Source organism: Sander vitreus, chromosome 6 (assembly GCF_031162955.1).
Source record: "Sander vitreus isolate 19-12246 chromosome 6, sanVit1, whole genome shotgun sequence".
In the NCBI taxonomy this organism is placed as follows: domain Eukaryota; kingdom Metazoa; phylum Chordata; class Actinopteri; order Perciformes; family Percidae; genus Sander; species Sander vitreus.
Window position 1 is genome coordinate 7822435 of NC_135860.1, and position 18741 is coordinate 7841175.

Consider the following 18741-nt stretch of genomic DNA (forward strand, 5'->3'; position numbering starts at 1 on the left):
TTGGGAGCCAAGATGACATCTTTCACTACCGTTAGCATGTAGCTACATGCGACTAGGGATGCAACGATTATAGATTTTGTTGGTACGATCATAGTCTGAAAAATAATCACGGCTTCACGATTATTGTGCATTAATTAATTTCACTGCTAATGTATGAAATTACTACCCTGGATGCCAGCCAAACTTAGCCCCGCCCACAACATTTGAGGTCTGGACTTGATCCGTTGAGGAGCAATTATGCTCGAACAAGATCTGTTCGGACCAATCAAATTGTCGAACAGATGATCAACAGTAACGGAATCAACCACGTCACCAAAGAGCACTTGGGTTGAATTTGTTTACAACAGGTGGCTGCCGCTGGAGAATTGAGATGTGTAGATTCCACCATCGCGTCTGTTACAGAAGATATCGACAGCGCATTCATTTTTAAATCCTCAACCGGCCTGTCTCAAACTAGCTGATGGTGTGGCTGCGACTCGGCCGGTTTTAGAACGTAAGAGGCTTCACCTGTTTCAACGGCCAATAGAGAAGTCAGCTGGTAAAGTCAGATATAAACTATATGAATAAAATGATCATTAATCCATTTTATTTCTGCGTTACAAACGGCTTTAGGAAATTACAGAGTTTTAGACGGAGCGGAGCCTCAACAACCGCCCGAAAGCACGTAGCGTTATATGAGAGAGAGAGAGACTGAAGAGAGCGAGTGCCCAGCGGCGTTAGAACAAAGCCGTGAATCTGAGAAATAAAACGTGTTTTCGCGAATTCATCTCTAGAAATGCAACTGTAGCAAGCATGTCACTATCACTAACGTTATCCACATTTATATTTACACGCAACAAATTATATATCCAGCTTCAAAAAAGTCTAAAAGTCGGAAGTTAGAACGAATGCATTGTGCAAAGAGTGGTTGATATGGAGACGATACACGGTGTTGACTTCTGTTGCTCTGATTGGTTGTAGATCTATCCAATGAGTGCAGAGGCATTTTCTTTCCTGTTTCGGTTGGAACTGAGATAGGTTTAGGAATCCAGACCGTAGCCTACCTCTAGACTACAGGGTAGTCTGTAGTCTGTAGTAGTACAGGGTAAAGCCATGGTGGATTTAAAAAGAATCAACCCTATTGGGGAAACGTTTAGAGAATTTTCCGACCGATAGCCGAACCTTGTTGACTGATCATTAACCATTAACTGACAAGCAGGCAACTGATTCCCAGTTCACCCGTCCGGGAGGCTCTGACATACTTTCTGCATTTTGTGGACAGCTGCGCAGTGAGTCTTGAGTACTTTTTCTCTGGTAGCAGATGTACATCAATGAAATCAGTTGCAGTTATATTAGTCTGAGCCCAGTATACTGTATATGCAACGGTTTAAATTTTATAACGTGGTTGGTGTAGAAATGTGAATAGGAATTTTTATTATTCTGCACGACTAACTTTTCCTTCACCGAGGACAATGAGAGATTCATCTTGGAGGTGGAAAAACATAATAGACATCACACGGTAACGCCAGAAAAGAGAAGGCATGGAGTTTAACTGTAGGAGAGCTTGGAGTGGAAGGCAGATAGTAGTTTAATAGACACGCGATTGTTCTGTAAAGTACTTTTAGAGACAATATAATCTGCGAGTCGGTCAGGCAAGATGCTCCGCTTCTGAGATGCTCCCGGTGTGGTATGGCGGAGGACGGAGAACAAAACCGGAACGCAGAACAGACGTGCCCAGTGGAAAATCGGGATTACTGTTGAAAGAGACCCAGGGCACTGTACATTTAAGCGCTCCTTTCCGTTCTTTTGGTGTTTTATTGGTAGATGTGTATAAATGTTTGTTTTGTCCTGCTATATGGATCTGTTTTCCAAAGTTACGTATAAGATTTTAAGAGAGAATACAAATAAAATTCTAAAAGCTTAAAGTGAATCTCTGTGGGATTTCATGGACTTTCCCCACACTAACAGTAGTAGGGGTTTAGCAGATTTAACACAAAGGTCACACATTTAAGGCTGGAAAGAACTCGCTCATCCTCAATAGGCTGGCCTGGCACATATAGAACTGATGACACACTCAGGCAGATGTGAAAGCTTCATCCTCTAATGCAGAGCCTTCCTATATGCTTTAATGAGGTGGAGAGGTTAAGGCCCTTACCAGACACATCAGTCTAGTCCAGGTTTTGTGGCAAGCTTTTCTTTCCTCTGTTTTTTGTACTTTGTAAAAACAACAATATTTGGAGCACAAGTGTTGAGCATTTCCATTCTCTTGCAGGCACTGACTCATGCCTCTGAAGACTTCAGAAATCAATAGCCAATACTTAATGGCTTTTGTTTCCGTTTCCTGCAGTAACGCTTAGCAGAAACGCTGCTTTGAAATGAGTTGCTGCCAATTTTTTTATAGTTAAATAGCATTGTATTCAAGTATGGATGGGCCACATCTCGAACCAGCTGCGCCTGGAACTTAATGCTCAGATAACTAGCAACTGTAAAATAACCCATGACAGGTAATAAATGACAATATGATTTGTGCATAAATGCTGCTGAACAGCTCTGGTTCAGGGAATGTGGTGCCTTAACAGTTGGACAAGAAGAATATTGGTTTTATGTGTTGGTGCCAAGAGACTCAGTAGGAATGTTTGGTTAGGTAAACCTCTTCTGTGGTTACCCCCACTGTGACTTGGTTTGGCTGCTCGTTTATCTCCCTCTGGGGCTGATAAGGCTGTCAATGGGCTGTGCATGAGTGCTATGCTGTCCCTTTAGGATTTGAACAGCAGTGCATAAGCTATAAGTCCCTAGATGATCTAAATATAACTCATAGCCCCTTTTATTTTCTTGTTGGCTTTTCACTCAAACCCCCATGCTAGCCCTCTCGGCTCCTCTTGCAGTCACTCGTGTGTGCAAGCATCCATGTGGACAAACTATATGTATGCAGTATTAATGCCCCATGGGTAGAACAGAAAAGGTCCCATTTGACGGCAGTTATGTGCCATCACTCTTTAAAGCACACATTGCACAGTGAGGTAAAAAGAAAATAAGAGAAGAGCAGGGGTGCTGGGAACCAGAAAAGGCTCTCTTTGGTGATTTGAAGTATGTTATGCCATGCCAAACCTGCCTGTTTTTAAATTCTAAATGCAAAAAGGAAGGATATCCGTGCAGGAGAGACAATGATGTCAAAAGAACATAGTGTAACAAGACTTTTGGCGACACTCCCTCTCCCCCTTCAGCTCCTCTTCGCTTGCTTTTTCCCTCTCTCTCTTTGGTTCACTTCTCAGTCTTTTAGCTAACAGAGAAGGATTCGTTTACATCTAGTCACTGGATCTCTTTTATATGCGTGTTAAGTCAGTGCCCGAGCTTTGTTGAAGAAGGTGCCTGCTACCAAGTTCTCTTACAATATGGCCCCCAAGCATTATAGCAAACCAGACTCATCAGTTCTCCCCTTATTATAAAGACATACATTAGGGCTGTGCAATTACTAAAAATTTAATCGTGATTATGATTTCGGCTCCCAGTAATCACAAAAACTGAATAATCGAGATTAACAATTATTTAGCTCATTATGTTTTGCAAGTAAACTCTTATTTTCTCTTGTGTTCTGAATGGGAAAAAAAAAAAATTTAAATAGGAAAAGTATTAAGGCAAAGTTCACAGTTGTAGGTGTTCTCCACTGTTTTTTTTAAGTTCAATAATTGCAACATCTTTCCAGAAGTCAACAAGTAATCGTGTTTAAATTATCGTGATTTTAATATTGACCGAAATAATAGTGCAGGGCTTGACAGTAACTGTTGCCCGGTTGCCGTACGGATTTTTCCAGACGTCAATGGGAGAAATGAATGGGAAATTTACTTCCGGAACCCAAGGTCTCTCGGAGGAGGGGCGGGAGTGTTGAGCTCTATTGGCAACCACCTGTTCAATATTTGTGTTTTTCTTAATCTATAAAAACAAATCAAAACTTACAAAATTGGAAAATTTCAAAAGAAGACAATATTTTATTTGGATGTCTCCATAAAGTTTAAACACTACGTTCGTGCGCAACATAACATTTCAGCTGTCGTGAGACCGCTTTCCACACACACGCGTTTGCCGTGAAAAGATAGCTTCAGGCAAAGAAATGTTCTGTTCACGATAACGGTGTACCCACTGCGCAATGTGACGTCGAAGGGACGTCTTTTCCATGTAATTTTTGGACGTCCGATTTTGGTCCACTGAAGGGGTTGTTTTGTAACGCCAGGCAACGTCTTTTTTTGACGTCGACCGCACGTCTAATGTTGACGTCCGGGAGACCTCCTTGTAAGGGCTACTTATAGTCCAAATGTGGTCGTTTGTGGACGTCTTTTCAACGTCAAATTTAGACTAATTTTAGACGTCGTTTTTATACTACTTTTATAACTGTAGTCCCATGTTTCAAGAGGGTGGAGGACGTGTTTTCTGTACCATGTGATAATTTTCCTGTGTAGCTTTGTTTGGCTCAGCAGCTAGTTTTAACAGGAAATGCATTACACCTTTGTATGCGTCTCCAGTTAGCACCTGCTGCTGAGCCAATTAAATGGAGTTTTTGGAAAATGATCTGTAACAGTATGCCACCTTCTGAAATGGGACAAGATCCTTTTCCAAAAACTCCATTTGATTGTCTCAGCAGCAGATAACTGGAGAAGCATACAAAGGTCTAATGCATTTCCAGTTCAAACTAGCTGATGAGCCTGACACAGAACACATGTCCTCCACTCTCTGGAAACATGGGACTACAGTTCTACACATACAAATAAATCCCAAGTCATTACTGCCATTTCCATCTTTATTCAAAAATGAATTGCCCTAAATGGCATCAGAAGGGCACCAGACACATCAAGCACAATGTACAATTTATAAAGCGCTTTTCAGGGTACTCGAAGACAATTTACACAAGTTCAAATTATTATAGAAGATAGCACAATATAACACATTAAAAGCTATTCTGAAAATAAAAAAACCTTTTGATCATGTAGCTAGATTTTGAGATAATTAGCCTACATTGGTCTATACTAAGGGCTAATGTACAAAAATACTATTAAAAGCTTAAACCAGTGTTTTTTAAAGTCTGAGACTGTGTGCTTCCCCTCAATCAAAGAGCTGGGGCACGTTCAATCTCAAAACGGCACGTTTCCTGGGAACGGTGTACAACAACTTGAGTTGTTTTCTCTTGTTTGGTGGGTGTGTCTCCCAATTATTGGCTGTGTTCTAGGTGATACCCAATCAGTAGAGATGTGTCTGTAAACCCGTGGAAAAAGGTGCTTGCGCACACAACAGGATGTCCAACGCACCCTGTTTCAGTTTTTTTTTTAAACGTGACTTGCTTAGCCTTTCTCAATTTTTGGATGCCTATGGGATCAGGATCATGTTATTTAAACAAAGACACTGAACAATTGACCCAAGAATAACATTTATTTATTGAGAAAAGTCATTATTTTTCTTAATCTGTAGGAGTTGCTGAAATATACAGCATTTCTCTCTTTTGATTACACACTTGTGAGCTGTGTATCCCTGCTTCACAACAGCAGTGTGTACATGTTGGAGAACAAAAACTGATTGTCACACTAACACTACTGAACAAATGTAAGTACTGCTCATCATATTGTCCACTGTCCATCATAATGTCAATTATTTCAGTAAAAAAAAAAAAGGCTGTCTCTGCTACAGCCTCTACTCCAGTCTGTTGCCAGTCGGGGAAGTCCTTGATGGCCCTCTCGGCGTCGGACTCAGGAAAGTAGGATTCCTCTGTGCTGCTGCTACTGCTGCAAGAACAAAAGATTTGGGTTATGTGCGTTATTCGAAGAAGTATGTTTTAATGCATGGACTTTTTTTTTTTCTCTCTTTTTTTTCGTCTCCCTTTGTTTTTAAGAAGTGGTTGAGTAATATTTGTAACGTAAGTCGTTTTTTTTTGCAGATGTGAATAGAAGACATGAAGTTTCATTAAGAAGAATATGGCAAGCCAAATGTTAACATAGTTAAATTCTCTGATAAATTTCCCTCAGAAGCCTTTCAATATAATTGAACAGTCAGGCCATTTGATCAGTAGGGGGGAGCTGCAGTCAGTGCAGTTTGATTTTGGATGAAGTTCCAAATCCACAACAGGTGAGCTGTTTATGGTAGAAGGGATACAGCTATGGCCAAAAGTTAGGCAAGAATCCCGCAAAATCTAGACTAATATAAAAATATATTTGTTACACTTTCACCCAGGAAAACAAGTGTTTCGTTCCTCTAGAGTTTTAATTCAAACCACGATCTGTTTCCTAAAATTAACTAGTCGTTTTGGTGCCTAAACTTAACTGTCGCCACTGTAGCTGTATCCCATCTAGCCTCAACCGCTGTTAAAGCACCATTCTGACAATATGTATTTAGATCACTTTCTAAAGGAAAGCTTTAAATAGCATGTTATACATCGTCCCATTAAATATGCCATAACTTTCTCTCTAAAAGGGCTAACATCAAGGTTTAATGGTAATCACAATTATTTAAAAAAGCATTTACTTTTCATACCAAAGGTGTCATTTTATGCTGCCCTCTCTTTACTTACTACTACTTCTACTTCCTTCTCTTTACTTCCTACTCCCATTTTCAATTAAGATTTTTGTAAACTTACCACAGATGATTTGGAAAAGTAATGACTGGGAATATGGCAGCTTTCCACATTTCCCCGTTGAATATCTTGGTTATCATGGCAATTGAGAGATCTGAAAAATAAACACTAAAATTTAAAATAAGATAAGATCCTTAATTAGTCCCACAGTGGGGACATTTTCAGTGATACTGCACCAAATGGAACGTGCAATGACAAAAGCATCAGTAAAAATGCAAGAATAAAGCAGTTAAAACAGTTAAAGTGCTCATGTTATGCTTTTGGGCTTTTTCTCCCTCCTTTGTGTCATATATCTTTTTTGTGCACATTATAGGTTTACAAAGTGAAAAAGCCCAAAGTCCACCCCAAAGGGACTTACCATCTCCAACAGAAAACACTGTTCACAAACTGCTCCAAACAGCTCTACTGTAGTCCAGCCTTTACTTCAGAGACAAATGTGTGTCACTTTGTAACACACGTTATAATGCTCGCCTAGCTGCTAGCATGGCACGCCCTCATACTCTGCTTCTGACTGGCTAGTAGTCCTTACCTAGGTACTGAGCATGTGCGACTCCCAACAAAGATGGAATAGAAGTGAGATGCCACACTCTGTAGCTAAAACAGAGAGCTCAACACACAGGGTGAAAAGAGGAGCTGCAGCAATGTGCAGTACAACAAAAAGATGGTGTTTTTTGAAAATGAATCCATGTAAACCTATTCTGGTACAACCTCTAAATACAATTATGAACCTGAAAATGAGCATAATATGAGCACTTTAAGTATACAGACTATTGCACAGAGGAGTTATTGATATTGCACATGAGTAAATTGTCACATATGGTGCGTGTGGTCTACTTGGAGCAGTTTTGATTATAAAGTCTGAGAGCAGCAGGAAGGATGTGTGGTATCTCTCCACTGCACATTAGGGTTACATTTTGAATACAGTATTTTATGCAAAATGTAACCTAAGTACAACTTCCAAAGGGTTCAAATATGTACCGTTGATATATGGATATGATTTAATAATAGTTTATTACCTACCCATTTCAAAGTCTGTGTAGGTCTTCTTCTTTGGCTTTCTGTTTTCTGGAATCAGTGCTTCTTCCTCTGGGCAGGCCAATTCAGCAGTGGTCGTCAAATCATAGTTTTCAAACTCTTCCCTGTTATCTGAAAGAGATTAATATACAGAGGTAATTAATAATTCAAGTAAAATGTAGTAGATGGAGGAAGTCTAGGAACCCTTGAACACACAGGGGATGGAAAAATAGAGCAACAAATAGGCCTAAGAATCATGACTGGCACTGCAACTGCCCCAAATACTAGATAGATTTTGATTACAGCTGTGTAATTTGCATCATGCATCACACTCATATGACAAAATACCTGACTCTTTTTACTTGTTGATCAGGCTTATACACACAACTATTCTTGTGGTATGATGTCCATCTCTGCATTGCCTTCTCTCACAACTCCTGGCCACGTTTTCTGATCTTCCACTATACATCATACCAACATAAAAACAGACACACTATGTGAAAGCTACTATCAAAAAATACTGCTCTTTTGTGAGGATGCAGTATTTTTAGTATTGTAAACTATTGTTTTGCAACGAACAGTGTATTCCTGACATTTAGTAGAAGATGGTGATGATATTCTTAGCAAGAACCACCTTTTTAATGAGGGATAACTAGTGAAACAAACAAACAAGCAAACAAACAACAGTCTACCAAAGTTAACCTTGCTATAAACATGATACGGAAAAGTTAAGTACCAATAAAATGAATTGTGATATTGATAATTGTATTGATCTTAAAGTCAAATGTGATTCAATACGTCCATCGAACGTGTTTAGCCCCTGTTAAAGCCGATTATAAACCGCTAATGTCAGTTTTATGTAACGTTAGCTAGGCTTGTGGTCAATTTGACTGTCCTGAGCTTGTCAGGTAAATTATTTTTATTTAAGTAATCAACGTTAGTGATATATCTAGCAGTAAGAAAATTGTGGTAACAGGTGGCTATGCTCATTGGGGTGTTTTGAAGGCTAACGTTAGCCAACGAAAACGGGCACCATCTAATTACTGATGTTTTATGACCATTAGCACTCCAAACCCTGTTTTCAAAACCAATTGTTAACCAGATTTAATGCTGAGTGTACAGAAACGAACCACAGTCTTACTAAAATGTCCTAAAACTAATTTTACATTTTTGTAATAAGCAGAGTAAAAATAGAACCTTATCACAATGGGAGTTAAAGTACGAACGTTAGCCTGCCATTAGACGGCCCCTGAACCTCTTCACCTTTTTTAAATATGATTTAGCTAGCTAGCTAACGTTAATGGCCTGTGTAACGTTAACGTTATGGTTAGCCAAATTACAGAACAACAGCCAATAAATTAACTTACCGCAACAGACATAGCTAGCTAACGTAAACTTTACATTCAGATTCAGTCAGATTAGTATATTTAGCTAGAGCACGGATATTTTAATTTTAAATGAATGTGAAAAGCCTGATCTAACACCCCCCCCAGTTCTGTTTTCCGTTGCACCCTAATTTGACAGGAATGGTAGTGCTGGGCGGTATGACGTATGATGTGGTTAAGATTCTGGCGGTTTCACGGTATATCACGGTTCTTTCTTTTGCTTGACTGGGTCTTTATATAGGTTTATAATGGCTTATTTTACTGTCAGTATTCAGTACTGTCAGAAGATAAAGAAACGTTTCAATGTCATCATGTTTACTAAAAGTTTTGATTACTAAAGGGTTTGCTTGGCTCCACAACATACAATACAATAATGTTATAGGAGAATGCATAAAAACGTTACAGAATTTTTTTATTGTGCGAAATACAAAGTAGTAAAATAAACTTCAATTAAATAAATACACATACCAACAACTTTAACATGCTTCCTTTTCAAAACAAAATAGTTTTAAGATTGCTGTTTCAACGCTGCCTTGACCATAGGTAACGTTAGGTTGTTGTAGAAAAGTGGGTGTAGCTCCGCTGTCAGCTTACTTCGGTGTTTGAATAACGTTAGGTTTGGCGGAAGTATTTCGGCGAGGCAAGACATCTTAAATCCAGTGTTTTAATCACTGCTCTGAACCCGTCTTTCTCGACGGTCTGTAGTGGGACCGTAGGTGGATTGTTATTGCCTTCATTATGTTGCTCTGCTGCATGCTTGAGGTGACAGGTCTTAACGTTAGCACGGCCGAGTAACCTACAGTTAGCACCATATTTTAAAACCAAAAAACCTCTAAACAACAGACACGGCTCCTCTTTTTGGCACAAGTTCTTCTGTGTCATCATCAGGGTTCGAATTGTGATTTCATCTTTGTGGGGGTCTCTAAAAAATAAATAAATAGTCTGTGAGCAGCAAATTTTGAGCATTAAACATTTCATTTCCTGCATTCTGGTGAATTTTTATGCACCTATTTACCTTTTTCTGAATCAATGTATGCTGCAAATATCTTTATGTAAAGGGAAACAGATTACAATCCAAATATACAGTGGGGCAAACAAGTATTTAGTCAGCCACCAATTGTGCAAGTTCTCCCACTTAAAAAGATGAGAGAGGCCTGTAATTTTCATCATAGGTACACTTCAACTATGAGAGACAAAATGAGAAAAAGAATTCCAGAAAATCACATTGTAGGATTTTTAATGAATTTATTTGCAAATTCCTCGGGAAAATAAGTATTTGGTCACCTACAAACAAGCAAGATTTCTGGCTCTCACAGACCTGTAACTTCTTCTTTAAGAGGCTCCTCTGTCCTCCACTTGTTACCTGTATTAATGGCACCTGTTTGAACTTGTTATCAGTATAAAAGACACCTGTCCACAACCTCAAACAGTCACACTCCAAACTCCACTATGGCCAAGACCAAAGTGCTGTCAACTGTCAAGGACACCAGAAACAAAATTGTAGACCTGCACCAGGCTGGGAAGACTGAATCTGCAATAGGTAAGCAGCTTGGTGTGAAGAAATCAACTGTGGGAGCAATTATAAGAAAATGGAAGACATACAAGACCACTAATAATCTCCCTCGATCCGGGGCTCCACGCAAGATCTCACCCCGTGGAGTCAAAATGATCACAAGAACGGTGAGCAAAAATCCCAGAACCACCTAGGGGACCTAGTGAATGACCTGCAGAGAGCTGGGACCAAAGTAACAAAGGGTACCGTCAGTAACACACTACGCCGCCAGGGACTCAAATCCTGCAGGGCCAGTACATGTCCAGGCCCGTCTAGACTTTGCTAGAGAGCATTTGGATGATCCAGAAGAGGATTGGGAGAATGTCATATGGTAAGCTGAAACCAAAATAGAACGTTTTGGTAAAAACTCAACTCATCGTGTTTGGAGGGGAAAGAATGCTGAGTTGCTTCCAAAGAACACCATACCTACTGTGAAGCATGGGGGTAGAAACATCATGCTTTGGGGCTGTTTTTCTGCAAAGGGACCAGGACGACTGATCCGTGTAAAGGAAAGAATGAATGGGGCCATGTATCGTGAGACTTTGAGTGAAAACCTCCTTCCATCAGCAAGGGCATTGAAGATGAAACGTGGCTGGGTCTTTCAGCATGACAATGATCCAAAACACACCGCCCGGGCAACGAAGGAGTGGCTTTGTAAGTAGCATTTCAAGGTCCTGGAGTGGCCTAGCCAGTCTCCAGATCTCAACCCCATAGAAAATCTTTGGAGGGAGTTGAAAGTCTGTGTTGCCCAGCGACAGCCCCAAAACATCACTGCTCTAGAGGAGATCTGCATGGAGGAATGGGCCAAAATACCAGCAACAGTGTGTGAAAACCTTGTGAAGACTTACAGAAAACGTTTGACTTCTGTCATTGCCAACAAAGGGTATATAACAAAGTATTGAGATGAACTTTTGCTATTGACCAAATACTTATTTTCCACCATAATTTGCAAATAAATTCATTAAAAATCCTACAATGTGATTTTCTGGATTTCTTTTCTTCTCATTTTGTCTCTCATAGTTGAAGTGTACCTATGATGAAAATTAAAGGCCTCTCTCATCTTTTTAAGTGAGAGAACTTGCACAATTGGTGGCTGACTAAATACTTTTTTGCCCCACTGTAAAAACATAATGGAATATATTAAAATAAGGCTCTCCGGCAATACAGAATGTATTGCTATTTATTCTCCTGTAGATCGACTTTTCTAATTATGTCAGCACTGTAGCCTAGAGGCATCATTTACTCTTCCCTCCTCTTTTGCATCATTGGTTGAGGAAGTAACCTCCTTAAATGTGCATGTGACAATTATTCACCTCAGTGATACATGAATTCATTTTAATGAATTAATAAAGCCCTGGACTGTAATATTTCTGATGTGTTTGAGCAAGATTACTGTTCAAAACTTTATGCACATTCAAAATGTATCCCATCTGTGCTCTCTGTGATTTGGAGGAGTTGTGATATTTTGAGAAAAATAAAGTGATAATAGGCTATTACAAGAATAAAGTCACTATATTTCAGAAAATAATCTACCTGCACCATAGTCTGCTGTGCGTTACGTGATTGCTCTGCTGATACGGTAGATCTCAGACCTCCTGACAGACACAGAGCCCAATTTGAGACTCTGGTCTCTGAATGAGCAAAAGTTTAGGGAAGTGGCTGTACACTGCTCTACATCGGAGGTGGTAAACCGAAACTACGCAGCATGTCGACAGCAGAGCGCCTCCATAATAAACCTGAAGCTGAAGGCGTGCTGCTCATCTCTATTTTTACAGCGAGAGTGGACACTAAGCGACGCACAGGTCTGCTTCAAAGCTCCGTGTGTTTGGGAAAAGTGGTTTATTTGTGATTTAAATAATGGTGCTGATGATTTTTAGAGACCCCCCACAGTGTATGATTTTACTGCTTTCATGGGAGCTCATCCTCTCCCTATGGGAGCTCAGCTCCCACTGGCTGCCACGTAATTCGAACCCTGGTCATCATGTTCTACTAGTTCTGCAGCTTTGATTTCGGAACTTTCAATGTCTATCCTATCCATCTTCACCGTAATGTAACACCAGAGCACTACTGTTTACCCCGCGACTGGATGCGTGACCATGCGTGTTTAGAAGCGCAACATTGAAAAGGGTCCGTCTGACACAGTGTTGCACGGCGAAAGTTGTGTAATCAAATACACCAGTGTGACGGTATATTAAAAATTCATATCGTAATGAAAATATACACCGGTATTTGGTGTGAACCGGTATACCGCCCAGTACTAAGGATGGGAAATTATATTGCAAGCCATTATCTCATTGTTTCATTATTAAAATGTGTGGTATAGTTACATAAGAAATCAATTGCTCCAAATATAGGCAGTTTAAAACATGGCAACCGTATTATCAATTTGGGGCAACCATAAGCTGATGCCTGGTTGCCAAGCCAGCAACTAGAGCTGGGCGATATGGAGAAAATCAAATATCCCGATATCTTTGACCAAATACCTCGATATCGATATTGTGGCGATATTGTAGGGTTGACAATTGGTGCTTTCACAAAATATGCACACAATGAGATTTTTGATAAATAATCATCAGTTATGTTGATATAATAACTATGTGGGTAGAACAGCTAGAACAGTCTGGTGTGTTTGGAAAATGACATCACTCTACTGTAATGCAGCCTTTAAAACCAGGAAAAGACAACACTTGTGTCATATCAGGATATTACGATATCCAAAATGTAAGACGATATCTAGCCTCATATATCGATATAATATCGATATATTGCCCAGCTCTACCGGCAACCACTTAAAAAAGTTAGCGTTGAGCCCTGTCGTTATTATATTTTTTTCCATAATCGAGCAGCCCTAACATACATATATCTCATTACAGATAAATGTGACTCTGGAATAAGGGAGAAAAGAAGGGAGTGTCAGAAAGTTTTAATTCAGTCCCTGCGGGTTTTCAAAATGCATGATTCTTAGTCATGTAGCAGCTTTCACACCACATTGATCTTATCAGCCATGTTTTGTCCTTGAAAACATGTGAGGTTTAATCATTTATATGTATCTAGTGAGTTTGAAAGACCATGAACCAGTTAGTAAGTCTTTGTCATATTTTCCAGGTCGCTGCTTTTTTGGTTCTCGATCACATCTCTGAGTTGTGGAGTTGAATTTTCCTGCTGTGGGATTAAGTCTTTATGGCATGATCTTTATAAACCATATCCATCATCTATGGGGTTAATATAGAGGCCAGGCAAAGTGAGAGGGGTCAATCTCCCATCTGCTCACAGTTACACATGCAGATGAAAACCATCTGCAGCAGCAAGCAGAAGCTTTCCTCTTCTTTTTGATCCACTTACCCCTTCAGAGAAAAATCTTTATTATCCTTGAACTGAAAATCCTGGCTGTCATCTGTCAAAGCAAAATGCAGAAATACATATATACTACAGTTCAGTGAGCATGAGTTTGTCAGATGTCATCAGTATATCAAGTAGGCTATGTGTTTCAGTCGTAGTTTTCACAATTTAAGTTTTATTTCCCATCTTCACCGAGGGAACAGGAATGTGATGACACTGCTAGACTTTTCACCAGAGTCCAATTTAGTTTCCATATGATTTTTTTTTATAAAACCACATTGCATTGCAGTCCTAGTCTTACAAACTAAATATGAAATATAGAAGGAAAATTATTTCATTGTTGGTCATAATATCAAGCCAATGGCAATGGAAATTAATTAGGCTACTTGCAATGCCACATTAAGGGTAGGCAGTCATCCTCCCACCATCTCTTGTCGGAGCACTTTTTTTTTTTTCTCGGTATTTTGTCAACAAGCTGTGTGTAATGAACCTGTTTTTGACTGAAAGACTACTGCAAACTAATGCATTGTTTTTCCCTGTATAACTTTATGATTTCGACATTAGCTGTTAAGTTCAAGTGCATTTGGGAGACATTGGCACCTTTAATTCAGTCTAACAACTTTTAACAAATCTTGACATTTGGGAATGAAGTCTAAGCTCCAGAATCATTTATGGTGTTATGTATTGGTGAGAGGTTGGAAGCTACCATTAGCTATTTTTATCTATCCGCGTCTCTCTCATTCTCCACCAGTCTCGTAGCATTGAGTGGGATTAGGATTAGTGGTCTGAGTCTGGCTTCTTTAACAAGCACTAATTGATTTGTGACTGAGGATGTGTTGGACACTGCAGCGGATGACATAAGAGCAGGGTTAGGGGTTATGCAAGGTCTGCAAACACCACATTGCAGCAGCCTGCAGCAATAGGGCCATTGAGTTTGTTGGCTCTAGAACTAGGAAGTTTCATCCACACGGCAGTACACGGCTTCCCGTCTGCCATCCACTTTGGGTTGCAGGCCTCTCTTTGGGGAGGCATCTGCACTGGAGCCCATGCTGGGCCTGATTAATCAAGGCTATCCAACTGTGCTGGTGAGTCTCCATGTAAACAAACACAGTCCAATTGTTGGGCCTCTGTTGCACACAGTCAGTCATTGTTTGTGTGGGAAAAGCATTATGCTGTAAGCACAAAATTGCTGATGTCAACAGTTTGAACCAAAGGGCGTACGTCAATGTAACAGTTCCTCCTCCTCTTCTGTGTCTTGTCTTTCAGAGCTGTGCTGGAGTGACTGATCCTGTTCATCCAGTGAGCCTAATGGCTGTTGGGCCAGGCAGCTGCTTAAGGTGTCTCGGAGCTGGGGATTGCATCATTATACAACAATAGCAATTGGAATCAACACTCACCCTCCTATTCCTCCATTGCCTCCCCCATTAGTTTTTTTCTCAGCCTGACTTTCGACACACACAACCCACTGACCACTCCTCCCACGGTAGTCATGGTCCACTCCCCCTGTTTCTCCAGTCAGGCAGTGAGTCGATGGAAGCTGTGTAATCCTCTGTAAAGTATAGGGCCTATACGGCTGCATATGCTCCCTTTTGTCATGACGGCTGTTGTTGTTGTGGAGGCCTCTCTCAGGAGAGCACATGAGGGAGAACAGAAGGCAGCATAAAGCTCACAAAGGGGAGAGAGAGAGAGAGAGAGAGAGAGAGAGAGCGAGAGAGAGACTGACGCTGCCATTTATTTGACTGGAGGAGAATGAGCTTCACAGGGCAACAGATGGAATTCAATGGGGGTCAAACTACATGATGTGGGACTGGCATTACCACCCATCGCCAATCACAAATTGGACCGACAGTCCACTTTGGAGATATTTGCCACATCGTGGCCTGCAGCAAGGAATGCAGTGAAATAGAGAAAAGTAGACAAGAACTTTTTTCTTGGTTTACAATATTTTTCTATTTTTCCTCTCTTTGGTCTTTTTCAATTGCAACATACCAAAAGTGCCTTTTTTGTCTTACTTTTTGTCTATTTTTTTTATTATCTAGCACTATATTCATACTCTGTATTGTCACAAATTAGTGCTTGTAACCTAACTTACAGTAACTATCACGTGTGTTGCCATATTTTAGGAAAGGTACATAGTATATTTGACTTGACTTGTTGTGTGTGGGCCACAACACCAGGCTCCATCAAATACACAGTTAACAATCATCACTTTTTAAGAACCTGAGAGTCAGGTTGTGCCAGACCGTGACCTTCTGCGCTGTCTTCTCCAAACCTTTTGTTGCTTTGACGACGCAGAGGTGTCGCCATGGTCAGTATCCAGTCCAAATGGCGCTACCTGTTCATGTTCCTGGGCATCCAGCTGGTGGTCATGGCACTGCTGTCCCGAGAGGGATACCAGAAGAGGGTTTCCTACTTCATCCGCATCTTCCGCAAGCCTGACACCACTGGTTTGACAGGCCGCAACCACACAGCAGCAGGCATCGCTGGAGGGGATGTATATGCCAACCTCTCCCACCTATCCAAATCTTATAGCCATGGAGATGGCATGCCCTACTGCCCGAAGACGTCCCCTCTTATAGGTGAGTGGTCTTGCCTGCTTCTGTTTCATTTCATCGTACCTGATCAGACTTTGTTACAGAAGGTAGAACACACTCTCCTTCACACAAGTAAATCTCTGAATGCTACATTGATTTATGTTTATGTTAAACTTACCTGCCAATTTTCCATAATTAAATATAGTTGTTATTCATTAAATCTTCAAGTCCCTTCACCATGACTATGAGTTACTGATAGCAGGTGATGGGTCTCCTTGCAAATAAATTGCCCCTCTGTCAACTAACATTGTCATAATTCAAAAGCAAGTTTCACTGGATTTAGATTGAACAAATTTTTGTTCATTTGAAAGTTGGTGATGTTGATGACTTCTCCACTTCAATAGTTGTGTTTTGCACAGTGTTTCCGCTAGAAAAAAATTGGTGCCGGTCATGTGACCTGTAAGGTTTAATTTTATCGGTCAAATGGGAAAAGTTCCGGTCAAATTTCACCGATAAACCAGAGAACTGTACAGTAACAATAGGCTTTATGGACAAAGAAAACTTTTGTATCATACACTTTAGTCCGTTGCACGCTCCATCTCTCTCTCTCTCTCTCTCTCTCTCTCTCTCTCTCTCTCTCTCTCTCTCTCTCTCTCTCTCTCTCTCTCTCTCTCTCTCTCTCTCTCTCTCTCTCTCTCTCTCTTAATCAGTCTGTTACTGTTGTTGAAAACAGCCGAAGGAGCTTTTTTCAGAGAGAGGGCTTTTTATTTAACATAGGGTATTTATTTTAGATAATTTGTCATGTTCATGTGTTGCAGCTGTATATTTTCAACCAGGAAAGGAAACCCTGTTTTTGCATTTTATTTTGTTTGAATAACAAGTCTGTTTGAATAAATAAAAAGAAAGAAAAATAAATCTCATATGTGGCTTTGACTTAAAACGGAACATTTATCCCACTTTGTAAAAAATACCAAGATATATCGTTTATCGCCATTCAGCCGAAACATACCGAGATATGGTTTTTGGTCCATATCGCCCAGCCCTATATTATGCTGGGCTATTAGAAGTTGAGAATTATATTTTCACTCTTTCTCTTGTTCAGCAGCAGCAATGGCACCCAAATGCATCACAGTGGTACAGCTGTCAGACATTTCCATTTAGCACAACAAAGTTGAGCCATCGCTTGTGTAATGATAGCTGCTGGGCCATTGCACTACTGGAAATAGAGTTGTACAAAATCAGCTGCTGCCTGGTGGTGCTGGATTGTGGTAGTTTGTTGTAGTTTTCATAATCTGCTCTTTCTGGTATACTGTTTAAAGCTTACAGCTTGCAAAAAAAAAAAAGTAGATTGAGGTGCAGTTTAGGCAGGTTTGGAAACTTGAACAAACTTTCTTTGTTTACAGTGGATGTACCGTAAATTTGCTTTTATCGCTGATGAAAAATGATGCAAAAGTGAAAACACATCTCTAAAATGAGCTCTGAATGAAGTAAGGGCATTGTCTACCTTTTGTATTAATCTTTATCAAAAAAGAATTAAAAGGTAATTGAGATATTACCGAATATGATACCAGAAACTGAACAGAAACCCTCTGGAGTTTCACTGAAACTGGTTTAGCAAGGGGAGTGTGGCTGTTGCACTGACACACATCGTGTAGATAAGCTGAATGGGACTTTACAGTCTGAATTAGTAGCGATCTCATTTGATTTGTCACCTGTCAGCATTGATTTAAAAAACGCATAATGAAAAGAAGCAAGTTAAATAAAAATCCTGACAAACGGGGATGGGCAACCATATTGGGGACCCATGCACGATATAACGGACACTGACATAGACTCAGTAAGACAGCGGACAAAAATACTGTACTGACCATGTACATCAATGTAGACTATGATGTGGAGGCAAATTAGCAACCACGGAGGGTAATTACAGTAGCAGCAGTTAAATTAAATGGTTGATGTTGTGGCCACAATTATCAGTCAAGATTATTAGTTGTGATGTCCCTTTTTTAAATTTGGTGATTTTGAACATCTGTCAGATAGTTTTTAGGTTTGATGTAAATCTGTCAGTCGAAATAGCAAATGGCTCATAGTTAACACATGATCACACATGATCAGTGTTAAGACTGCTCTTTGCTGCTTGAGCCATTGCTTCCATAAGGAGGAAAGCTTGCATTCCTTTACTTTTAACACATTTGCCAGACATCCATTTGTTTTTGTTCATTTTAACAGAATGAATGAATGACAGTGCAGCGGCTTTATATTTAATGTATAGGTAACCTACGATCTCGACCTTTTACTGTAAATGGCACTTTGCTAAAATAAAAT

General features: G+C 40.1%; 1 protein-coding gene and 1 long non-coding RNA gene across 2 annotated transcripts in view; one reads left to right on the top strand and one right to left on the bottom strand.

Annotated features, from left to right (window-relative positions):
- The window catches only part of LOC144519298 (beta-1,4-galactosyltransferase 3), a 30349-nt gene that overhangs the window by 2640 nt on the left and 8968 nt on the right, over positions 1-18741 (top strand). The window contains exon 2 of the mRNA XM_078252320.1: positions 15149-16461. Coding sequence (XP_078108446.1) covers positions 16188-16461 — 274 coding nt within the window. The 5' untranslated portion in view covers positions 15149-16187. The remainder of the gene's footprint in view (positions 1-15148; positions 16462-18741) is intronic.
- Positions 5425-7734, bottom strand: LOC144518926 (uncharacterized). Its single transcript, XR_013502058.1, has 3 exons — positions 7613-7734; positions 6596-6686; positions 5425-5747 (listed from the first exon to the last, which is right to left on the bottom strand). It is a non-coding gene; the product is annotated as an uncharacterized LOC144518926 (long non-coding RNA).